The 26780-nt window shown below is 39.9% G+C and overlaps 1 protein-coding gene across 4 annotated transcripts in view; it reads left to right on the top strand.

Moving 5' to 3' along the window:
• ano6 (anoctamin 6) overlaps window positions 1-26042 on the top strand; it is a 158268-nt gene extending 132226 nt beyond the window's left edge. For all 4 annotated transcript variants that reach the window (XM_067999412.1, XM_067999413.1, XM_067999415.1 and 1 more), the window contains 6 exons: window positions 990-1087; window positions 5585-5712; window positions 8861-9066; window positions 12307-12518; window positions 16420-16525; window positions 20643-26042. In XM_067999412.1, coding sequence (XP_067855513.1) covers window positions 990-1087; window positions 5585-5712; window positions 8861-9066; window positions 12307-12518; window positions 16420-16525; window positions 20643-20852 — 960 coding nt within the window. In that variant the 3' untranslated portion in view covers window positions 20853-26042. The remainder of the gene's footprint in view (window positions 1-989; window positions 1088-5584; window positions 5713-8860; window positions 9067-12306; window positions 12519-16419; window positions 16526-20642) is intronic.
• The last annotated feature ends 738 nt before the right edge of the window (window positions 26043-26780 follow it).

Below are 26780 nucleotides of genomic sequence, written 5' to 3'. Positions count from 1 at the left end.
GATTTTTGTCAGTCACAGGAGTGCACGAGAACATCTTAACAGTGATTCAGCTGCCAATTTTCCTCTCTGAGGAAATGTACCAAGATGAAATTGAGTGCTTCTCCCAACAGCATAAACAAGGTTGAGAACACACCATATAAGAACCGATTGACATGAATCAATGTTCTACAACCCGCTGTCACGATGCATTTGAAAATTAACATACTGTGCCATCTAATAGGAGTAGATATTTTAATTGCATTTGTGTAATTATGTGTTGTCCACAAGCCATTTGATGGGAGTTTTGGAATCAAGCGTTCCATTTACTGATATCCTGGGCCAGGTGCCTAAGGAAGTGAGAGGCAAAATCTAGAAAAGGAATGAAGAAAAAGCATTTGTGATACCTGTGTATCTGCACAGATTGGTTTCACCGATCCTCCGCTCAATTTAAAATTTTATTTCCTTTTGTTATTATTTCACATTTTTCTACATTGAACTTCATCTGCCTCCTGTCCGCTCATTCTCCCAGCCTATCTATGTCCTCCTGTAGTCTTTGAGTTGTCACAGTTTGCCATACCCCTCAATTTTGTGTCTTTAGCAAAGTTCAATATTATATCCTCAATTCCTACGTCCAGATCATTTATTTATGATAATGAGCCACCCCAACCCTAGATCCCATTGGAATATCAGTCACCACACTTTCTATACTGAGAAACTGTCTTTTGCCCTGACCCCTTGCTTTCTGCCCTCCAATATATTTGGCCATATTCCCCATCATTCCATTTGTCATTGTCTTTGTCATAAGTCTCTTATATGGTACCTAATCAAGTTCTTTATGAAAATCCATATAAACCACGTAAAATTAGATGCTTTGTTTTCTTTGTCAACTGCGGAGACTCTGAGGTATATTTTTTTCTGATCATTTTTATGAAATGTTGACTTTTTTAAAAGCTGTTCCTGTAAGCTGCTCAGCCAGGGAAAGGTTAATTTTTGCTATGTGAAATTTACAGTGTGACCCAGGTGGCTGCCTTGTAGAACTATCAACCCAACTGCTGATTGTGATGGGAGGGAAAGCAATATGGAACAATGTTCAAGAAATTCTTATTCCGTAAGTTAATGCATTGTTGAGCTCAAAAGATTATAGAAATTTACACAGTGATATTTTAATGGGAAGAAATGAAAACCTGTTGTAACCCCCATTACTCTGGTCTTTACTGTCCATACATGTGTATAGGATTAAAAATTTTGATCACTGTTTCAGCATTGAAAGTATGTGCAAATCATCTTTTGTGTGTAGTGCATGGTACTGAACCTCACTCTGGGGAGTGCACTCAACTGTGCAATGCTCCCCACACTCAGTTCCTGGTCTCTCACTCCCTGTGTGTGCACAATATTAGTACTGCATGGAACAGTCAACACACATTGAAATCAAATTTCCCCATCTCTGGGAATAACAGTGACTGATGGCAAGGGTCTTATATGTGATTCATGGACTTTTTCCAAGTTTTTTGATTGGAAGGTAAGTGATTCATCTTATATTATGAGAACATAAGAAATACAAGCAGGAGTAGGCCATACAGCCCCTCGAGCCTGCTCCACCATTCAAACAGATCATGGCTGATCTTTGACCTCAACTCCACTTTCCTGCCCGATCCCCATATCCCTTGATTCCCCTAGAGTCCAAAAATCTATTTATCTCAGCTTTGAATATATTCAATGACTCAGCATCCATAGCCCTCTGGGGTAGAGAATTCCAAAGATTCACAACCCTCTGCGTGAAGAAATTCCTCATCTCAATCTTGAAGGGCCGACCCCGTATGCTGCGATTATGCCGCCGAGCTCTAGACTCTCTAGCCAGGGGAAACAACCTCTCAGCATCTATCCTGTCAAACCCCCTCATAATCTTATATGTTTAAATGAGATCACCTCTCATTCTTCTAAACTCCAGAGAGTATAGGCCCGTTCTACTCAACCTCTCTTCATAGGACAACCCTCTCATCCCAGGAATTAATCCAGTCAACCTTCATTGCACCGCCTCTAAGGCAAGCATATCCTTCCTTAGGTAAGGAGACCAAAACTCTGCGCAGTACTCCAGGTGAGGACTCACCAATGCCCCGGACAACTGTAGTAAGACTTTATTACTCTTCTACTCCAACCCGCTTGCAATAAAGGCCAAGATGCCACTTGCCTTCCTAATTGCTTGCTGTACCTGCACACTAACTTTTTGTGTTTCTTGTAGGAGGACACCCAAGTCTCTCTGAACACCAACATTTAATAGTTTCTCACCATTTAAAAAATATTCTGTTTTTCTATTCTTCCTACCAAAGTGAATAACCTCACATTTCCCCACATTATACTCCATCTGCCACCTTCTTGCCTACTCACTTAACCTGTCTTATATCCCTTTGCAGGCTGTTTGTGTCCTCCTCAAAGCTTACATTCCCACCTAGCTTTGTATCATCAGAAAACTGAGGCACATTACACTCGGGCCGTGTGCTGACTCGCCTCCGACCGTGCCTCTCACCCTCCCGCTCTCTCGGGCCGTGTGCTGACTCGCGTCCGACCGCGCTTCTCACCTTCTCGCTCTCTCGGGCCGTGTGCTGACTCGCCTCCGACCGTGCCTCTCACCCTCCCGCTCTCTCGGGCCGTGTGCTGACTCGCCTCCGACTGCGCCTCTCACCCTCCCGCTCTCTCGGGCCGTGTGCTGACTCGCCTCCGACCGCGCCTCTCACCCTCCCGCTCTCTCGGGCCGTGTGCTGACTCACCTCCGACCGCGTCGCTCACCCTCCCGCTCTCTCGGGCCGTGTGCTGACTCGCCTCCGACCGCGTCGCTCACCCTCCCGCTCTCTCGGGCCGTGTGCTGACTCGCCTCCGACCGCGCCTCTCCCTCCCGCTCTCTCAGTGAGTACATATGGCAATTACTTTTATTATTAAGGTGAAATCCAGAGGTACAATTAAGTTGTGTGGGTTTCCCCAATGGTTTATCAAATTTATGCAACGAATAACTGACGCATTCCAGAATTGGAAGCTCCCAGGTTTGATACCTGGTCTATGCTGAGCTCACTGATCTCAGCTGGTAGTGGTCAGGTAGTTTAATCGGCCTCATTACCTAGGGTTAGAGAGGGAAAAATGAGCCCCTATTTGGATGAAAGCAGGGATCAGTTTGGCTGTCTCCTCCCTAATAGTCAAATAGCCTGTCAACACTCATTATCAAGACTAGCATATAAATAGCAGCCACTTGAACGAGGTACCAGAGGGTGTCCAATACATGCGGAACAATTGGAAATGAAAATTGGACAGTTTCTTTAACAGTCGGGCGATCCATCCCACCGATTTACTACCCAAGCAGCGGACATGAAAACTACCTCCAATATTTCTAACGGATCCTTGGAAATAGTTGACTATTTTTTCCCCCACACAGAATGGTTGAGATGTTTATTTTTCTCTACATTAAATGAAAAGAACTATTTTTAAAGATAGTTTTGTAGGTACTGTAGTCATTACAATTGTTTTAAGTGTGCATAACAATCCAGTTGGAATGGTGCTCTATAGATCATTTTACTACCTTGGCTTAAGTGCTATTTTCTTATGGCAAAGGCTCTTGCATTTCATTCACTGCTCCAGAAATTCATCACTCCTGCAAATGGCTGCCAGCAGCACATTTGCAATTCTCCTTTCCAACTATCCTTAATAGCTACTCATAGTAAGTTTGTCCAAATTTGTGTCTGATACTAATTTGGTGCCACAGCATTGTATCCAATGGCATCCTATTTGGGACTTACAGGAGCTAGAGAAAGAAATCTTTCCATTCAATCTCTCTGGAATGCATTCAAACCTGTATTCTGTAAATAAAATAATGTGCATTGACAACCTGCGCCACCCAGTACCCAGGTCAAAAGCTAAAAATAGCATTTAGCCAAATGAGCTGATGCATGAAGGGAAAGGTAGGTTTGCTTTGTATGGACATGCAAATACCATACAAAGGGATATTCATAACTTCTTATTCATTTCTGTTCATCAAAAAGAACACAAAAGTATAAGGTATACATGGCTGTTCATCTCATCCGACTCACTTTTTCCACACACTACGCATAATCCACTCAGTCATGGAATCTACCTAACCAAACCGTTTAATCGCCTGAGAAAAAGATATCGCATGATATGGTATTTTTTTAAACTTTGGTTTCCGATCCTTTATGTTACGATCCTTTTCTAATCTCTAGTTTTTCTTGACACTTATTAATTTTGAGCTTTCATCCTCTGGTTCTGTACTCAAATCAAAAACAACTTATTTTATATATTGCACCTTTTATCATAACAAAACATATCAAGGCAATCCAAAATTCAACGTCAGACCCGAGTAGGAAGGCAATTAGGGGAGATAGCTGAAGGTGTGTTTGTAGAGGAAGGTTTTAAGGAGGCTTTTAAAGGTGAGGATGGGTGTACGAAGATGGAAGTTTTAGGGAGAGAATTGCAGAGAGAATGAGAAACCCTCAGCATATCTGAGTTGAAGGATCGGAGTGTGAGAGATGAAACATAGAACTGGGTTGGTAGGAGAAAGACTGTAGAAGAATTTGAAGGATAGAGAGCCAATGGAAGTCAGCAAGGGCAAGAATGATAGATAAGCCTGACTTTGTTGAGAGAATGCAGACGGCCAGAGTTCTGGATGAGCTTGAGTTTATGTAGGGTGCACCTTATATTTCACGTTTCTTGTTCAAATGTGTAAATGTATATCACCTTACGTGACCTTCCACATATCTGCATTTATGTCAATCTGCCATTTCTTGACTCATCCGCTTAATTGGTCCAGTTTTTAAAAAATACTACCACTCATTTCCTGGCCACATTACAACACTACAAATACTCCTCCATATTGATTATGTATAGTGTGAAGGGTAGGGGACCTGGAACAGATATCTGCAGATCTCAACCAGTCACTGCTCTCTAGAGCTCTTTTACATCCTATTTTCTAAGTTTGAAGTTTACAATTTAATTAGCTAATTTGCCATTAATTGTACGAGCTTTAATATTCTTGAAAAAAGAACTTGCATTTATATAGAGCTTTTCATGTCCTCAGCACTTCACAAGCAATAAATTATTTTTAAAGTGTTAACACTGTTTTACTTGCAATTGCACCAGACAATTTGGACACAGCAAGGTCCCATAAATAGCATTGAGATAAATGATCAGATAATCCACTTTGGTGGTGTTGGTTGAGGGATGAATGTTCGTCAGGGCACTGGAAGATCTGTCTGCTTTTCTTTTGAATAATGTCATGGGATTCTTTACATCCGTCTGAACAGGAAAACAGGGCTTTGGTTTAGTATCTCATCCAAAAGACAGGAGTTCCAACAATAACGCTTTATCAAGTGCTTTCTGAAAATCCAAGCAGGTGATATCCACCAAATTTTCCTCATCAATCAATTTAGTTATCTCGTCAATGAATCCCAGTAAATTTTTCAGGCATGGGCTGATGTTTCTAAATCTGTGCTGAGTGTTCCTTATGTTGATTCTGTCTGCACACATTCAGTAGCTCTAGATTTCCATTCACTTGGATATAAAACCTTGACACAATTTATCAACTGTGTATTGTTCTTTTGTACAGGTGGTTAAAGAATCTTATTGGTCGCTACTGTACCAAAAGTTCAGAAAATGTGCTCCCCCGATGGGAGCAAGACTATCAGCTGCAACCAATATCAAAGTTGGGCTTGTTTTATGAATACCTGGAAATGGGTACGTTTTTATTTTTGTATAATATTTACTGGAAAGCTTCTTGTTTGACTGACATCAAATAAAATGCCACTGCTATTATATTTGCACTTTTGCTAATAAAGCTGTTACACCTATGATAGGAAGTGAGAGTAACAACAACTGCCATTTAAATTTTCCCACTTAATGCTCCTTGGAATAATTAAAACTATTCTGTAATGCTTAGATAGCAGCTTAGATAGGTCCTGCTACTATTTGCATCTGAGATCAGATGCCATCCATGGGTGAGTAGGAGACAGGATACAAGAGGCATAGGACACACTTATTTAAGACAACATCTCTACCTATGAATCCTGTCCCTCCAAGGGAAAGCAGTTTGGGTAAAAAATAAGTATCTATTGTTACATTATCAATACATTCATAGGAAAAAGCAATTATATTCAACACCACCAGGAAAATTTGGATTGAATATTCATATATTGACTGTGTTATTTAGCAAAGTTAATGTGTTTCATTTAATGATACAAATATCCAGTTTAGTTATTCCGTGCCTACAATCTGTTCCGTAGGTCTCAAAGAGGAGATTTTTTGCTTCTGCATTCCTAATGTACCACAGAAACTGCACACCCCCAGTCCATGATGTTGCATCCACTAATTTTAATGGACAGAAAATCATGGGCTGGGTGTGCATAATTCCTGCAGATGCGTTCGTGGCATGTGCCAGGAGCATTCAGGCGGACAACCTCCCCTACAATATATTATACTGTAAACAAAAAGAATGACGTATATCCAGGAATGAGCATGAGAAATGGAAATTCACTCCCCTTTCAGGATATTGCCACCTTTCATTTGTTTTAATGATTATTGTAGTGCTCTGTTTCTGCCAGCAGATGACAACATTGACCTAAATGTAATGATTTATAAAATTGTTTCACAAGCAGTTGTGGCACCACTCCGGAGTAAAAATATATTCAGGTGTTTTGCATATTCATGTGGAAGGATTGTGCAACTTTCAAACTGAAATACCCTGGTCAAATTGTTGCTGTTGTTAACCTATATAGTTTGGATTTGATAGTGAAGAAATTAAAATACAGAAAATTTTTATTTTTGCTTAACTTTTTTCATAAATTTGCCTAAATTTATTAAATTTCCAAATGATTATGTAAATTATTAATTTACATAAACAATTTAGACTCTAGAATTGGAAGTACAATTTCAAACTTTGTGGACAACACCAAATTAGGGGGTATAGTTAATACCAAGGAGGACTGCGACAAAATGCAGAAAGACGTTAATAAACTTGCAGAATGGGCTTGTAATTGGCAAATGAATTTCAATATAGACAAGTGTGAGGTATTACATTTTGGTAGGAAGAATAAGGGGACCACATACTGCTTGGATAATAAGATTCTAAATGGGGTGGAGGAGCAGAGGGAGCTCGGGGTACAGATACACAAATCACTAAAAGTAGCGATGCGGGTTAATAAGGCCATTTTTTTTAAAAAAAAGCAAACCAAGCACTGGGCTTCATTTCTAGAGGGTTAGAATTGAAAGCATAGAAGTGATGTTAAACTTGTATTGAACCTTGGTTAGACCACACTTGGAGTACTGTGAACAGTTCTGGTCTCCATATTATAAAAAGGAAATAGAGGCACTGGAGAAGGTGCAAGAAAGATTTACTAGGTATAACCTCTCAGTTCTGGTATCATCCTATCAGGAAAGATTGAATAGGCTGGGGCTCTTTTCTCTAGAAAAGAGAAGACTGAGGGGTGACATGATAGAGGTCTTTAAGATTCTGAAAGGGTTTAATAGGGTAGATGTAGAGAACATGTTTCCACTTGCGGGGGAGACCAGAACTAGGGGCCATAAATATAAGGAAGTCACTAATAAATCTAATAGTAAATTCAGGAGAAACTTCTTTACCCAGAGAGTGATTAGAATGTGGAACTCGCTACCACAAGGAGTAGTTGAGGCGACTAGCATAGATGCATTTAAGGGATGGCCAGAAAAACACATGAGAGGGAAATGAATAGAAGGATATGCTGATAGGTTTAGATGTAGTAGGGAGGGAGGAGGCTCGTGTAGAGCATAAACACTGGCATGAACCTGTTGGGCTGGATGTCCTGTTTCTGTGCAGTACATTCTATATAATTCCATGTAAGATTAGTCTCACCAGGACCTCTTGATATATTTAGCTTTCACTGCATGAGGGAATGCTCTCTTACTGTGCATGCTGCAGTCTTTGCATATTATGATAGAATTGTTTCTGAACACTGCAAAGCTTCAAGTGTCTGATTATTTGGTCATAATCACCCCCATGGTAATGTCTGGCTGATAATTTTGAAACGTGTTATGGATTCCACTTTTACAGCTTGATTCCTATAAATATAACAGGGAAGTCAGGAGTTCAAAAAACTGTCAGTGTATGGGTTTTGGTGGCAAAAATATAAAATCTGAAAAATACATCACTTTTTCTTGACTATTTTATCTCTTCAAAATAGAGGAGAGACCTGTTATAGCTAATGTCATTACTCACATGACCTGTGTATTGTTATGAGGGATTTTACATAATACAAGATGCTAAGATAGCATGCAGACACCAGCCTGATGACCAGTAGTGGGTTTGTTAATTTCACTTAAATAGGCACCCTCTGTAATTGCAGTCATGCAAGCCAGAAATTCTTGTTTGAATTAGGCAGTTGATTCTAGAGGAACACGTTAGTGAACTATGAGGTAATCTGCTCAATCAAATCATTTGTGAAGTCAGATTTAACAATCTTCATATAGAAGCTTCTGTGTAAAGACTGCACCGTTTATGCTGTAAATGAATAGCGTTATTGAACAGATTGGGGTGGACACACAGTCTATTGGCCATGCTCTTCCACAGTGGACTGTTTATGATAACAATACCCCTTTACTATTTCTCAAAATAGTCTCAATGTTAACCATGCACTGCATAAAGATACCTTCCTTCACATGTTTAATCCTGGATCTTTCCAGACTAACCGAGAGTAAGTATTGAACGTAAGAGATTCCTGTGCCATGGACTCTGCACCGCCAGAACATTTGCCTGTGATCCTTGGCAGCAGCTGTATACTTAACAGAGCAGAAAACTTGTAGCAAACAAAATGATGCTTAAAGAATTAATTTGACCTTTTTGTTCATTTTGCAGTTATACAGTTTGGTTTCGCCACCATCTTTGTGGCGTCATTTCCCCTGGCACCTCTGCTGGCACTGATTAATAACATCATTGAAATACGTGTAGATGCTTGGAAAATGACCACGCAGTATCGACGGATTATACCAGCTAAAGCACAAGACATTGGAGCCTGGCTGCCAATTCTACACGGAGTGGCTGTTTTTGCTGCTGTGACAAACGTGAGTGGAGTATAGCTTTGAATCACGTAAGAAATTAAGAATGTATTGCAGTCAATTATCTGGTCTACTCATGCCTAATAGTTTTATCATGTACAAGAAGTATAGCTATGTGCAGTTACATGAGGAGTTTTAAATAGAATTTTTTTTTGAGACAGCCAAGTGGCAAAGTACATTGGCCACCATGCGAGGTGTTCTTCATTGCAGTGTCCAATTTGTTTATTCTCTGTCAACCTGCTAGATATAGAAATAAAGTACAGTCTACCTCTTTCCCAATAGGAGGGATATAAAACTGGAGGAAGAGTCATTTCCATTGACATGTTTTGAACTTTATTTTTATGGGAAGTTTTTTTGTTCTTTTCCTTCATCTGCCTGAGCGGACACCTGAAACTTTAGCCTGCCCCCAAACTTCCTGTAGAAACCACCCAACTGAGACTGTTCTGGCTGATTTTCCACCTTCCCCCTTTGGAAGATATCAGTCCCTACTCAATGCCTTGCCACTCAACACAGCCTAGATTGGGAACTGAGTGAAGTGGAATTTGATCCTGCATCCATTCCTGTTCTGTAGCAGTGAATGTTAGCACACCACTGGGACCCTGTCTGATTTTTCCCTTGGAAGACACCAAAGTCAGCCCACCCACCTGAGCTGATATTATGCATCTCCCAAAAGCCAGTGATTTACAAACTTGGTAGATACCTGAAAGCTGCTGCCTGAATATATGTTCATTGATAAAGACTCATCTTTGCTTTTGTTTGACAGTATTTTATACACTTAGTACAGATGGCTACAATTTTCTTGTAAAAAATATTCAAACATTAAATATTTTAGACTATATATAGTCTTTATAGAAAATTATAGCCTTCTGTACTAAGAGTATATACACACACATACAAATATGATTAACTCAGTAAATTGAAGCAAAGCAGGATTTGTATTAATCAGAACAAATAGTATCTCACCGCTGTTTGCATTGTTGCTGAAACAATGAAACCTGCACAAACAGACACTCCCAATAAACGGGATACCTGCAAAAAAGAACAGACATTTACTGACAGTCCCAAATAACTTACATTGACAGATACAAGTTGCACCTTGAAACCACAGACACTCGCAAACTATGGATAGCCTTCAATACACCGTCCATTTACAACTTAAAACACGGTACTCACAGCTCAGTGCGAGGTGGCAGCGGGTGAAAGAAACAGCTTTTTTGGAATGGGGAGCTCTTTACCCAGCATCCATAGCGGCAGAAAGACTGCTTTATCTCTGGATTGAATGCTTGCATGGCTCTATCCCAGGGATAGAGCAGTTTCTTTGTTGCTATGGATGCTGGGTAAGGAACTCGCCGTTCGACAAAATCCAGGAACTGCACTGAGCAACATTACATCTCACTCCACCAGTACATCAGATACTGATGAGCTGCTAACAGTGCCCTAATCATATCCCAGCACTTCAAACATTAGCAGCTGCAGCACATGAAGGGAGGGGGTCCCGGACAGGGATCTGTAGGACATTAATGCCCCCAATTTGGCTGGGAGCTCCCAGGCACTCCGGCCCTACAGCAGCCCAAAGACAGCCCTGTGCAGGCTGCCAACATAGCAGATCCCAGGATCATGACATCCCTCCCTCAATGAAAAAGGACCCTGGGATGGCAATGAACTGAGAAACCCATCAAACAGAAAATGAACTGAAATCACATTCCTCTGGCTGGGCTCCAGAATTAGATATCATCCTAAGTGAGGATGAAAAAAACAAGAAACGCTGCAGGAGATACAGCCAATCCTGGGATATTTGGCACATCCGGTTTATTGTACATAGGGTACGGTAGCATAGTGGTTATGTTACTGGACGAGTAATCCAGAGGCCTGGACTAAAATCCGCAGTCATGAGTTCAAATCCCGCCACGGCAGCTGGCGAATTTAAATTCAATTAATTAAATAAAAATCTGGAATTAAAATACTTGTATCAGTAATGGTGGCCATGAAAAATCCATCTGGTTCACTAATGTCCTTCAGGGAAGGAAACCTGCCGTCCTTACCTGGTCTGGCCTATATGTGACTCCAGACCCACAGCAATGTGGTTGATTCTTAATTGCCCTCTGAAATGGCCTAGCAAGCCACTCAGTTGTAAAATCTCGCTACGAAACGTCATCAGCACTGTGGGAGAACCGTCACCACACAGACTGCAGCAGTTCAAGAAGGTGGCTCACCACCACCTTCTCAAGGGCAATTAGGGATGGGCAATAAATGCCGGCCTCGCCAGCGACGCCCACATCCCATGAACGAATAAAAATAATGACCATTTTGAAAATAAGGACACCTGTAAATAGAGGATACCTGATGCAAGTCCCTTAGATGTCCCTAACTTACAGGTTTCACTGTAGTAATATCTAATAATTGACATAACTAAACACAGATGCCTCCAGAGAAGAACAAATTTGCAGTGACAAGACTAGAAATTCATTGATTTTTAAAGGCACTCTCGCTAATGATGCATTGTGTAAATACACCAATTGCATTGTGCAGTATTGACCATTGTACAAACTTTTTTTCCTTGTGCTTCTGTGAAGCACCTTGGGACATTTTTCTATATTGAAGGCACTGTATAAATGCAAGTTGATGATGGTGATGATGACTTAAGTCCCAACTACAATAGCAGGTCTGAGCAGTTTTGGCTGAAACTCAGGGCAAAAGAAGGGGTCATACAGTTGGCTTCTTGCTTCCAGACTTGCAGAGGAAAAAATTAACTATTCCCATTCCTGATCACTATCCAGTGACATTTGCTAGAAAGGGTGCGCATGAATTTCGGAAGAGGACAGAATTGGGCTCTTTTGGGAGGTCATCCTTGGTTCAAATAACCTGCTGATATTGACTGACCAGCCTCAGATGTGAATAATAATCACTTGGGCAAGATTCTGATGGGCTGCTGTTGTCTCTGGAACTTTAACGTGAGTCTGCACTTTCATGAGAAAAGGGAAGAAAATTGTGCGATGAGTCATACACTATTAAATACGCTTCACAAAATCAGATGATGGGCTTTATATTTTGCTTTCAATATGCATTTGAAATTGGAGATGATACTTCAGACTTGTGACTCCCTCTATCCACTATTATATATTTAATACGAGGAAAGTGAGTTTTAATAGAAAGAAAAAGATAGCTAAAAACATTTATGTTTTGTACGCTGTTTTGTTTTCTATTGGTCTTTAAAAATGACACTTGCCTTTTTCTTTTTGTTAATAGGCATTGATCATTGCATTTACATCTGATATGATTCCCAGGCTTGTTTACTACTGGACACTATCAGTGCAACCCTATGGAGAGCATAGTAGCCCAACCATGCATGGTTACATCAATAGTACTCTCTCTGTTTTCAGAGTCACTGACTTCAGTAATCTCAGCAAGCCCATTGTAGTACCTTACTGGTTTGACCCTGCAACCGATACTACCTGCAGGTTAGTGGTTCTGTTACTATAAATAACAATGGCCCAGAAATTGCATCTCACATTGAGAATTGGATTGGATTTTTTTTCCTCACCCTTCAGATCGTCTTATTTTTCCACCGCAATTTGCTGGAAATGCGCATTGATAATGGCCTGGTGATGAATACATGGCATCTGGGACCTCCTGAACTTCGGGTCCAATGGTCTATCTCCTTAATCGATGAAATTTGAGGAGGAAGTTACAAGGGGTCTTTTTAGGGTTGAGATGGCTCCAATGTGGCACATCTGATGATGGAAATTTAGAATCAAGTCAACCTTCCATGGCACACTTGCCAATCTAATTCATGAACCAGACAGGTCTGCACTACTCCAAGACAGTTAATAATCAATCAATCAGCATGGCTCAATAATGGAATCTGGGGCATGCCCCTGTTACTGGTTGCGGGGATTCTGTACACTGAAGAGTAACTAGGGAGAGAGTAGGGCCTCTTAAGGATCAACAAGGTCATCTATGTGCGGAACCACAAGAGATGGGTGAGATCCTAAATGAATATTTCGCATTGGTATTTACGGTTGAGAAAGGCATGGATGTTAGGGAACTTGGGGAAATAAATAGTGATGTCTTGAGGAGTGTACATATTACAGAGAGGGAGGTGCTGGAAGTCTTAACGCGCATCAAGGTAGATAAATCTCCGGGACCTGATGAAGTGTATCCCAGGACGTTATGGGAGGTTAGGAAGGAAATTGCGGGTCCCCTAGCAGAGATATTAGAATCATCGACAGCTACAGGTAAGGTGCCTGAAGATTGGAGGGTAGCAAATGTTGTGCCTTTGTTTAAGAAGGGCGGCAGGGAAAAGCCCGGGAACTACAGACCGGTGAGCCTGACATCTGTAGTGGGTAAGTTGTTAGAGGGTATTCTGAGAGACAGGATCTACGGGCATTTGGAGAGGCAGGGACTGATTAGGAACAGTCAACATGGTTTTGTGAGAGGAAAATCATGTCACACGAATTTGATTGAGTTTTTTGAAGGGGTAACCAAGAAGATAGATGAGGGCTGTGCAGTAGACGTGGTCTACATGGACTTTAGCAAAGCCTTTGACAAGGTACCGCATGGTAGGTTGTTACATAAGGTTAAATCTCACGGGATCCAAGGTGAGGTAGCCAATTGGATACAAAATTGGATTGACGGTGGTTGTAGAGGGTTGTTTTTCAAACTGGAGGCCTGTGACCAGCGGTGTGCCTCAGGGATCGGTGCTGGGTCCGCTGTTATTTGTTATTCATATTAATGATTTGGATGAGAATTTAGGAGGCATGGTTAGTAAGTTTGCAGATGACACCAAGATTGGTGGCATTGTGGACAGTGAAGAAGGTTATCTAGGATTGCAACGGGATCTTGATAAATTGGGCCAGTGGGCCGATGAATGGCAGATGGAGTTTAATTTAGATAAATGTGAGGTGATGCATTTTGGTAGATCGAATCGGGCCAGGACCTACTCCGTTAATGGTAGGGCATTGGGGAGAGTTATAGAACAAAGAGATCTAGGAGTACAGGTTCATTGCTCCATGAAAGTGGAGTCACAGGTGGATAGGGTGGTGAAGAAGGCATTCAGCATGCTTGGTTTCATTGGTCAGAACATTGAATACAGGAGTTGGGATGTCTTGTTGAAGTTGTACAAGACATTAGTAAGGCCACACTTGGAATACTGTGTACAGTTCTGGTCACCCTATTATAGAAAGGATATTATTAAACTAGAAAGAGTGCAGAAAAGATTTACTAGGATGCTACCGGGACTTGATGGTTTGACTTATAGGGAGAGGTTGGATAGACTGAGACTTTTTTCCCTGGAGAGTAGGAGGTTTAGGGGTGATCTTATAGAAGTCTATAAAATAATGAGGGGCATAGATAAGGTCGATAGTCAAAATCTTTTCCCAAAGGTAGGGGAGTCTATAACGAGGGGGCATAGATTTAAGGTGAGAGGGGAGAGATACAAAAGGGTCCAGAGGGGCAATTTTTTCACTCAAAGGGTGGTGAGTGTCTGGAACGAGCTGCCAGAGGCAGTAGTAGAGACGGGTACAATTTTGTCTTTTAAAAAGCATTTGGACAGTTACATGGGTAAGATGGGTATAGAGGGATATGGGCCAAGTGCAGGCAACTGGGACTAGCGTAGTGGTATAAACTGGGTGACATGGACACGTTGGGCCGAAGGGCCTGTTTCCATGTTGTAAACGTCTATGATTCTATAACCCTGCAGGCCAAAGTCCTAATAGGCGAGGAAGTCTTAATTGGACAAACATCAGGAAGATTACTAATGATCTGCTGTAGTATCTCTCCAATCAGGTTTCTGCCCCTGCCGTGGCACCGAAACGTCTCTAACCAAAGTCATAAATGACATCCTCCATGACTGTGACCATGATGCTTTATTTAAAATTCATTCTTGGGATGTGGGCATTGTGGCAAGTGGGCCAGCATTTGTTGCCCATCCCTGGTTGCTCTGAGAAGGTGGTGGTGGACCACCTTCTTGAAGGATCGCTATGACACTTCAGAGGGCAGTTAAGAGTCAACCACTTGAGTCACTTATAGGCCAGACCAGGAAAGAACAGCAGGTTTCCTTCCCTAAAGGACATTAATGAAACGGGTGGGTTTTTACAACAATCTGACTGCTTCATGGTCACTTTTACGGCCATCAGGAGGGTGAGTTATCCTTCCTCATCCTCATCGACTTCTCAACCACTTTTGACATGGTCCACCACACCATCATTGCATACACTCATAAATGGAGTTTCCACCACACTTCTGGTGAAGTTACAGCGGGAGCAGCTCTGAGGTAATTCCTGGTCGTGGTGATCGGTTTCCATGTGCGTCAGCCACCCAGCTGGCCCTCCTTCAACAAAAAATCAAAATTAATCCATTGTGACTTTTAATTTTTTTAAACATATATTTATGTAATTGACTTATGTGGAAATCACAGCCTTTGTAACAAAAAAAGCACAGTCATGACTGGTGCTTTTTTTGTTACAAAGGCTGTGATTGTCATGACTGGTGCTTTTTTTCTTATATTTTCACCTCTAATTGTCTCTCCTTGCTCCCCTTCGCCCAATGATTGCAACTCATACCAAGACAGGTGCCAGCATGAAGTAGCCATTCTTCATGTATGAGCTTGAATAGTGAATGTCAGAAGCTTATTCAGTCAATTAAATATTTTAACCCTTGCACTAATTAAAATTGCTGTGCATTCAGATCACTAATAAAATTGCAGTACAATGGACGGAATGAGATCTTTCACATTCAAACAACTTATGTTCAGGATATAGGGGTAAATTTTATGAATGAACATTCTGGAGAAGATGTCGATGCAACAGGAGCACATATCTGGAATTCAGTCAGTTTGACCAACACAATTTAACATCCATTATGGGCGAAAAATTGTGAGGGATATGCTGATCTCTACACCAGAATTCCCAATATGCTTCAGAAGTGCTAATTCATAAAATTTACCCCATAGAATGAACACAGCCTCATATTACTGTTAACATCAAGTAAATAAAGTCACAAAATGTCTAATTTCGACATCTAGTTCAAAACTGTGTTACAGTAGGGCCCTGCTGTTACCAAAATATAACTCCGTTCATAGCCTTCAGCATATACCTTGGGAACCTATAAACTTACAATGTAAGTTTCAGCAGATCCAAGCGAGAAGAACTTATTGAAGCACAGATCCAAATTAAATCGGAAGAAATTTGATTTTAATTTTGTATCCCACGGCAATTTGATCAGGGCATTCATTTCCGTGGTTCTGATCACCTTTTTATTACTAACACACTCCTGATGGTGTCTCATATGCAAAGATGTTACCTCCATGGTTTTTTGATGTTGTGCACTTAGAATGACGCAGTGGTTTTCATTTTGTGTTAGGTACCGTGACCTCCGATATCCCCCTGATCATCCTCTGCAGTATCACCACAGCCTTTACTTCTGGCATGTAATGGCTGCCAAGCTAGCCTTTATTATTGTTATGGAGGTGAGAAGTATTTTTTGGTTATTTTTGTCCATGTAATATTTGTGGTTTGAGCAATAACATGGCACCCATGTCAGTAAATGGAATGACCAGTGGCACAGGTAAGAGCCTTTCGCATTTAGGAGGGAATACTTGGAGCAGAGGAGGCTGAGGGGGGACATGATTGAGGTGTACAAAATTATGAGGGGCACAGATAGGATGGATACTAAGGAGCTTTTTCCCTTCGTTGAGGGTTCTATAACAAGGGGACATAGATTCAAGGTAAAAGGCGGGAGGTTTAGAGGGGATTTGAGAAAGAACTTTTTCACCCAGAGGGTGGTTGGAGTCTGGAACTCACTGCCTGAAAGGGTTGTGGAGGCAGGAACCCTCACAACATTCAAGAAGCATTTGGATGAGCACTTGAAATGCCATAGCATACAAGGCTACGGACCAAATGCTGGAATATGGGATTAGAGTAGACAGGGCTGATGGCCGGCGCGGACACGATGGGCCGAAGGGCCTCTATCCGTGCTGTATAACTCTATGACTCTATGACTCTATGACATGAAAAAAAATATTCTTTGTATTGTAAAGGCAGTTCTTGGTAGCATTATGTGTATGTCTTTGTATGAGTTCTGGAATATATTGCTGGTTTGTTGACTATTAAATGTTATTTCACATTTGAATTATCATTTTTGACCTTCACCTGTGATATTTTTTGGCATCATTATGCTGTCACCTACTGCTTCAAATGAGTAGTGGGGCATTTACTTGTAACATTGATTAAATGTGCATTGAAAAACTAAATATAATTTGATTTATCATGATTGTTTATAATTTGAATATAGTAACATCAAACATTATTTTCACTTAGCACAGAGGTGAAAACAGACATTGTGTGGAAAGCTGCATGAATGGGATCAGCTAGCTCTTCTTATAACCCCATGCTAGGAAATCTGCAGAGTCAGGACCACAGTCGATGAACAGCCCTGATCTCTTCAATGTGGAATGCTGTTTAACTATGTACATTGTCTTTAGAAACTCAGCAACTTAATGGGCTGCTTTTTGAGTATTACATGAACAAAATATGTGTGCTTTTTGTTGAAATACATTTGGCACACATATATACACACAAAACTATAATTAGCTTTCTTATAAGAGAAGGAATTACACCAAAGATGGGTATCCTGATGCAAATTTGCAATTTTTTGCGAGTTTGCAAATTTATTGTACAAATTTGAGAACTTGTGATCCAATAGTTTAAGTGCCAGAATGGTAAGTAATTTACAATACTAACTACTGGGAAGATGGTGTAGAATAAGGACCACGAGGCAAAGTGTCTCAGAAACGGCTATATTTCTAAAGCATGCCACCTTGTGGGAGCCATTCTGCGCGTGTGTAGATTTGGAGTTTGCCGTCTCCAGTCCCTTCCACACTCCCCATGTTGCCGTAGTGGCAGAGTCCACTTTTCCACTTTCTCTTTGAGTGCCTGTGGTCATTGGCTGTTCGGTAGCTTCAGTGACAACTTTCTCCCCAAACAAAGCCAACCGGGAGTGAGACAGGTAAGGAAAAGGCAATAAGAGAGAGAGAAGCAAGGCATTGAAACGGAAGAGAGGGCAGCAGGAGGAGAGAGAAATTCTTCCAGAATTCCCTAGATTCTAGAACAGTCCCTGTGGATTGGAAGGTAGTAAATGTTAACCCCGCTATTCAAGAAAGGAAGGAGAGAGAAAACAGGGAACTATAGGCCAGTTAGCCTGACATCAGTAGTAGGGAAAATGCTAGAATCTATTATTAAGGACGTAGTAACAGGGCACTTAGAAAATCATAATATGATTAGGCAGAGTCACAGTTTTATGAAAGGGAAATCGTGTTTGACAAAACTGTTAGAATTTTTTGAGCGTGTAACTAGCAGGGTAGATAAGAGGGAACCAGTGGATGTAGTATATTTAGATTTTCAAAAGGCATGCGATAAGGTGCCACACAAAAGGTTGTTACACAAGATCAGGGCTCATGGGATTGGGGGTAATATATTAGCATGGATCAAGGATTGGTTAACGAACAGAAAACAGAAAGTAGGAATAAACAGGTCATTTTCGGGTTGGCAGCTTGTAACTAGTGGGGTGCCGCAAAAATCAGTGCTTGGGCCTCAGCTGCTTACAATATATATCAATGACTTAGATGAGGGGACTGAGTGTAATGTATCCAAGTTTGCTGACAATACAAAGCTAAGTGGGAAAGTAAGCAGTGAGGAGGAGACAAAGAGGCTACAAAGGGATATAGACAGGTTAAGTGAGTGGGCAAGAAGGTGGCACATGGAGTATAACGTGGGGAAATGTGAAATTATCTACTTTGGTAGGAAGAATAGAAAAACAGAATATTTTTAAAAGGTGAGAAACTAAGAAATGTTGTTATTCAGAGGGATGTGAGTGTCCTTGCACATAAATTACAGAAAGTTAACATGCAGGTACAGCAAGCAAATAGGAAGGCAAATGGTACGTTATACTCCAACCCCTTTGCAATAAAGGCTAAGAATAAGGAGCTCTTGCTGCAATTATATAGGGCTCTGGTGAGAGCACACCTCGAGTACTGTGTACAGTTTTGGTCTGCTTACCTAAAGAAGGATATACTTGCCTTAGAGGGGGTGCAACGAAGGTTCACTAGATTGATTCCTGGAATGAGAGGGTTGTCCTATGAGGAGAGATTGAGTAGAATGGGCCTTTATTTTCTGGAGTTTAGAAGAATGAAAGGTGATCTCATTGAAATCTATAAGATTCTGAGGGGGCTTGACAGGGTAGATGCTGAGAGGCTGTTTCCCCTGGCTGGAGAGTCTAGAACTAGGGGTCACGGTCTCATGATAAGAGGTCGGCCATTTAGGACCAAGATGAGGAAAAATTTCTTCACCTCAGAGCTGTGAATCTTTGGAATTCTCTACCCCAGAGAGCTCTGTCGTTGAGTATATTCAAGATTGAGATCGATAGATTTTTGGATACAAAAGGAATCGAGGGATATGGGGATAAGGCAGTAAAGTGGAGTTGTGGTAGAAGACCAGCCATGATCTGATTGAATAGCAGAGCAGGCTCAAAGGGGCCATATGGCCTACTCCGGCTCCTATTTCTTATGTTCTTAAGTAAACCAGAAAAAAGAGAGAGACAAAAAGTAGAAAAGGATAGGGTAAGAAATTAATCATAAAGGTGAAAGAAAAGGGAAGTGCAAGAATATGAGAAAGTACAGAGGGAAGAGAGAAAAAGAAAGCAGAAGAGACACACAGAGAGGGAATTGATTAGAGAGACACAGAAGGGAAGGGAGAAGGAGACGGAGTTAAAAGGAGAGACAGAATGGAACCTGTCACTCTCTGTCAGCAGCTCTTTAAGAGCTCACAACGCGAGGCCCAATTATAGACCAGGAGTTTGCCCACACTGTGTGTCAAGTCAGGTGAGGGCTGCACACTAGTGTTTACGTGGGTGCTAATAACGCACCTTCCAACTAATGACTGATGGTAGGCCTAATTGGAAAATCTACCCCACTTTCTCTTGTCATCTCGGAATATATTTCTCTTTGAGTCTTTCTTACTCTCTCTGTAACACTTTCCTTTCTTTTCTGCTCTTTTGTTGTCTTCTCTTTGTGTATGGCTCTCATACAGTTTTGAATTTATCTGTCTGCACTCTTTTTCTTCCATTCTTCCTTTGCTTAGAGAAAGGGGAGAAACGGCTTTGGCCTGGGAGAGCAGAGAGGCTAAGTGGGCCGGGGCCTCACTGCATGGCCATGCTCAAAGTGGAGGGGACATTTGGATTGGGTAGAAGATAGAGCCTGAGTGGGTCGGGACATGGCTGCTTGGGGGGATAAAATGTTTTAAATGAAAACATTAAAAATAATTTTAGAAAGCAGAAGGCAAAAAATAAAAGTTGAGTAAATAATTAAAAAATAGGGAAGTAGGCTAAAACAAATAATGGGAAGTACAGGTTTAAAAAAATAAATGTTAAAGCACCTGCCTTGCTTTTCATGTGGAAATTGATTGATGGGATGTGATGGGTCAGTGGTTACTACATGATCACAAGGTTATCATGTACCAATTAGTAATGCTACAGGCAATTTTCAATACGGACACATAATTTTTAATACATTTATTTTTACTTTTTTTCAGCACGTTGTATTTGGGGTGAATTTCCTTGTATCTTACTGGATTCCTGACGTGCCAGAAAAGATTAAAGAGCAAATTAAGCGGGAGAAGTACCTAACGCAGAAGCTTCTGCACGAGGCTCATCTTACAGACTGGCACAGCAAAACGACGAATGCCTCCAAAGCTCCAGTAAAAGGTCCAGGAGGCCTGAAATCCAAAGACATGGATGTATAAGCACCTGTGGCACAAACCTGTTATTTTTAATTTTACATTTTTAAAAAGGGATGGGGAATTTCTTTAATTCCTATTCTATTTGATTTCCAAGACAGTTATTTCTAGTTAAATTGTATACAAACCTGTAATGAACTGTCTTATAGTTTGTATATCATTTATCTCATTGCATTTTGTCTAGTCACATTGATGTTGCTCAAGATGTTTCAGCGGTCCATACAAATGGTCATTTGTTATATGTGCAGAGGCCCGACAGATATGACACTTCAAATATCATGAAATATGGAATTTTGGAACCTTTTCAGAATTAAAAAAAACATTGTATTACAAGAAGGCTGTGAACAAATAAGTAGTAGCCTGGATTTTCTGATCATTTTCAGCTGAAAATTGGGCAAAAACTGATACCCTATCAGCATGCAGCCCACAGTTGGTATGATGATATGTCCCTGCATCATTCAGCTACTTTACATGGGAGGATTTCTTTGGGCTGATTTTATAAGTGAAGGAACAGTTCCAGGAGAAGACTGGTGATGTTTAATGTACCCTTCAGTATAATGGCATTCATGGCCAGCACTGAAAATACTCAGTGTGAGGGGTGGAGGGTAACTGTAGGTGCTTAGTGCACTGAATTAGTGAATGGTAAGAGTAAGTCCTCCAACCTTGACCAAGCTGGTATGGTCTTTAAACTTCTCCTGGCATTAAATCCAGGTCACAATATGATGCTCATGGCACTTATGCTGATAGCTACCTTCTGCCATTCTAGTTATGCAATTTGCCTGGGGGTCCCACAATGCTCCATTTGGAAGAAAGCCTCCTACTGTGCCTCACTTCTGTAGAAGAATTCCTATGGCCTCATCTGAAATTACCTTCCAGATATTGTGAACCACCAAAGAAGCTGCCTTGCCTTGGAAGGCCAGAAACCACGAGGGTTGCCCCTTTAAGCTGCTGCATGCTTTAAATCTGGTAATAACGTCTGACATCCTGCCCTGCAATGGGCAAGCTCCCAATCAACATTGAGAGCTCAATATACTAACAAGGCTGCCTCTGGAATCACAAGTAGGGTCAGTGCACTAAAGATCAGGTGTGTGCTTTCCCTTCAACTTCCAGTCGAGTTTATGCCCAGTCGGAAAAAATATGCTAGTGTTTCTAATCTATTTGGGTGTTAAGGGGTTAAACCATTCACTGACCAGTGCTGATCATGCTAGTGTTTTTATAATATTAAAGCAGAACAATATTCCAGAGGGAAATACTGTCAATCTGAAGCACTCTCATTGTAACTACTATTTTAAAAAATATATGTAATTTGTCTTACCAGTGAGGAAAAACTCAGCTTTTAAAAGTGGAAAGTTATCCCTGTAGGGGTGATTTGTGCATCAATCCATGTTCAGCTGGCTCTCATGTTGAGCAGGGATCAATAATCTTTCCAGTTCTGTCGGCTGGTTTTGACACTCCAGTGCAGCTAGAGAGTTCCTTTAGATTGAATTAAGATACATATCAGCCATGATCTAATTGAATGGCCTACTCCTGTTCCTGTATTCCTATGCCTGGCATGACATTAATTTTGCAACTATTTTAATAACATATGGAACTGAATTAAAGCCCATATTGTCCTTTATGTGTAAAGCTTAATGAAAAAGCAAATGGGAGCAAAACCGAATGAAAGTAGTATCTTTTCTGTTTTTACTGCTATTCCAAGTCCTGCTAATGCATAATACATTTGTAAAAAGCTGAGTAAAAATTGTTCATTAAGAGCTGTCAAAATCCTTTAAAAGGCCAATCATGAGAAACTTTAGCAAAATTGGGCGGTAGGGATACAAACAAAATTGAGGTATTAACTCACATTCACATCTGTGAGCTCGTTATATAAAGAGAGGGAACATTTTTTAGCATTAGACCAGAATATAAAATTTGTTTTAGGTTAAATAACTTTAAAACCAAATGAAATAACTGATTAGAACAGTGGGGATGGATTTCTGCAAAGGTTCTCCAGCTTGTCTGCCATAAATGTGGCATAAAATTCATGAAAACCATGGATAAACGATGCCGTTTTCTCGGCGTTTCCACAACTTATCCGCCAAAATTAGAGTTGATGAGCAGAAGAACCTCCACGGATCAATAAATATCTAAAATCCACTGTATAGAACACAGGAACTGTCATGTGACAGGCAGCTGGATTTGGGTACAAAAGAACAACTGTCTGCTGTCACAGTTTCAGTGTCCTGTGATATACAATTGGTATCTGTCAGAACATGATGGAGATTCCATCCAAAATAATGAAAAGTAAATCCAAAAGTATGTGTCTCGTGTCATAGGGTTGAATGTCATGCAAGATAATAGGAGTTTCTCGGCACTAGCTGCACAGTGAATTCATTGTATAAGAGACGACTTGTCCTCGGTCACTTGATGACCACCATCCTTCACTAAAGGTGTTGTGCAGTTCAGTTCATCTCTTCCCATTCAGGGTTAATATTATGTGTAATAAGGTACAATCATAACTTTGCACAAAAAACAAATTGAGAATTATTCTAACTGAAATATCAGAAATGAAAACATCAATGTACAGATTTACAAATCACTAAAAGTAGCAATGCAATTTAATAAGGTCATTTCTAGAGGGATAGAATTGAAAAGCATAGAAGTGATGTTAAACTTGTATTGAACCTTGGTTAGACCACACTTGGAGTACTGTGAACGGTTCTGGTCTCCATATCAGTAAAAGGATATAGAGACACTGGAGAAGGTGCAAGAAAGATTTATTAGGATGATACCAGAACTGAGAGATTATACCTATCAGAAAGATTGAGCAGGGTGGAACTCTTTTCTCTAGAAAAGAGAAGACTGAGGGCTGACCTGATAGAGGTCTTTAAGATTCTGAAAGGGTTTAATAGGGTAGATACAGAGAAGATGTTTCCATTTGCTGGGGAGACCAGAACTAGGGACCATAAATATAAGAAAGTCACACTAATAAATCTCATAGTGAATTCAGGAGAAACTTCTTTACCCAGAGAGCGATTGGAATGTGGAACTCACTACCACAGGAGTCGTTGAGGCAACTAGCATATTTTGAAGGAAAGCTAGATGAACACATGAGGGAGAAAGAAATAAAAGGATATGCTGATAGGGTTAGATGAAGTAGGGAGGGAGGAGGCCCATGTGGAGCATAAGCACCAGCATGGACCTGTTGGGCCGAATGGCATGTTTCTGTGCTGTACATTCTATGTAATTTTTTTTGAATGTCAATAAACTGTTCTAATATGCACAGTATGCCTTTTGCACCTTTATAGCTTTATATTTTTTATTGAAGTAACATTTGTAAATAATTATTCTCTCCAACTAAAAGTATTTTCTGTAGAACTGGTAATAACACATTTCCTTTTTGATTATAGCATTGTGTACCTGGGACATTAAGTAAATAACACAATTAATTAAGACAAATTGATATAGAAGCAAAACATGTCAACATCTTCTTAAAAATGTGGTGCCATAAATATATATACTATTATTGACTAATTGGGATTGCTTGCTAGATAACTACAACATTCTATTTTCATACATCAATTCTACATGCTATTTTAAAATTTAAAGGATTTTCTTCCCATTAAAATTAATCTTTAATATGTCAGATCTTATTGTTGTACTATGGACCGGTGGAGTAGTATTTTGCAGAATACTAATTAGGCAGGTTCAGCACAGCTGAAAAATGTTGTCTACCATTGGTTTCTCAAATGTATGCTCTCCGTTATAAATGAGTGTGTATGATAAGCTATCACTAATAATAAAACAATGTACTATAAAGTGCAATTTTTGATTCTTACAAATTCATAAACAGTCCAAAGTTTTGTTCAATTTAATTTGAATTTGAAAAATTATCATCTGGTTGCCCTATAAATTATAATACTGTTGTTATCTATTCTTGAGATCAACTCTTTAGCATCAGCTCAAGAATCCCAATGCCATTAATCATTTAATAGTAAATTCATGACATTTACTGCTGTAAAAAAAAGTTTTAAATAACTGTAAATGTTTGTACCTGGATTTTCTGTTATTAACAAATGCAATGCCTGAGCAATATTTCTTTTAACTGGTTATCTCTTTTAAATGTGGGACTTCCCTTGTGAACACTGCAACTTGTAGTAAATCAGTATTTTTGTGAAGCCAGTAAGTGCAATTTTTGCATACTGCACAGCTGGATTAGAGAATTTTTTGTCAGTTGGAATGTTAAGTGCCAATTTAGCAATGTGAAAAGACATAATTATTGATGTCTTCTCATTGGCTATTTTTCTTTCATTCCTATAACAGATTCAAATTGCAGACATCTTGAGCAAAATTGTGCACACTCATCATTTTCATTTGGATCTATTAAGATCAATAAAGTAAGGGGGAGATATAGCTCTAAGTTACTTATAACCGCATTTTGTGCTATCATTGAAATTTGTGCTTGAATTTTTAACATAAATCAATTTTTTTTTAATCTGGGAGGTTGCAGTGTTTAAAAAAAAATCTGGAACATTGGAACAGATGAGGAAGAAAACGTCATCCTTGCCTGTGACAAAATTGTTGGAAAAGAAATAAAATCATACTTGTTACCTTTTTTTGGCTCCCAGATGTTATGACTATAGATTCTAAAATGGGAGGAAATTGCTTATTTGATAAACATAAACTAGCTTACTCCATACAGCTACGCCCTCCTCACTATACAAAGCAGTGAACAGAAGAGAAACTTTTAACTATGTTATAGTGTTATTGGGAAGAGAATCCTTTTGATTGAAAACCATTCTATCCCGTTGCTTTAAGCACCGGTTAGGATAAAGTTAACATTTAAAGTTTATTCATGTTTTTTTTCATTTTTGCTGAAATGTTGATTGTATCCATTTAACTCACAAAATGTTGCATTTATTGTTTAATCAAAATAGCAGATATTCATACCTATAACATTGTCAAGTGGGTGTAGTTTGTTTAATACTAAATGTTAGTTGAAAAGTTCAATATGTGGCTGAACGAATATATGACTGATTGCATGCTGTTTTATGTTGGGAATGTTTAATATGTTTTAATAAGTACCTTTTCATTAAAATCTTGTAATGAAGCCACAATATAGATACTTTATTTTGTTCTGCAATTGTAATTATTGAACACACACATGAGTCTTTATCAAAGAGCACCAATAATTTGGAATAAAAAATATTCATTTTTGGTTTTGTCTTTTTCTTGAAAGCACTTTCTTGTCAAAAGGCAACTTTACCTGAGTTGTATTGTAACTGTGAATATGCTGATAGGTTAATTGTATTCATCAAGATTTGTTTTATTGGGAGGGAGGCGTTGTGCAAAACTGTTTTAGTTGATGTTTATTTTGTAATTAGACATACTTCTCGGGTTTCTGAACAAAATTCATTCATTTGCATTTCTTTTTCCAATCTGTGCCTTGGAGTTGCTTGGCACTATTTCCTGAGATAGAACCAATCAAAATCTGTGGAATTATTTGTCTTTTTTTGCTGCATTTTAATTATATATTAATTTTGTTTAATAAAATGAAGTATCAGTCCCTATAGAACTTTCTACAATAGACAAAAGTCATGATTTAAACTGACTGCACAATATATGTATGGCATTGAGCCAGGAGGGAGATGGAAATAGTGAGCAGGACTTGAGCATGTAACCTAGACTGACAGTCCAGTACATTTTTAGAGGTGCAAAGCATCAGAAGAGATGTTAAACTATTGAATTGGTTCAGATTGTCAACAAATGACAGCTTGCATTTATGTAGCACCTTTCAATGTAGAAAAATGTCTCAAGGCACTTCAGAGAGGATTAATCAAAAACTGGATGTCCACCCAAAGAAGGAGATGGCAGGTCGGATGACCAAAAGCTTGGTCACAAAGGTGGGTTTTAAGGAGGGTCTTAAAGAAGGATCCTCCTTTGAGAGGCAGACGG

This window comes from Heptranchias perlo, chromosome 18 (genome assembly GCF_035084215.1).
Source record: "Heptranchias perlo isolate sHepPer1 chromosome 18, sHepPer1.hap1, whole genome shotgun sequence".
Classification (NCBI taxonomy): domain Eukaryota; kingdom Metazoa; phylum Chordata; class Chondrichthyes; order Hexanchiformes; family Hexanchidae; genus Heptranchias; species Heptranchias perlo.
This window is presented reverse-complemented; position numbering and strand designations above follow the sequence as displayed.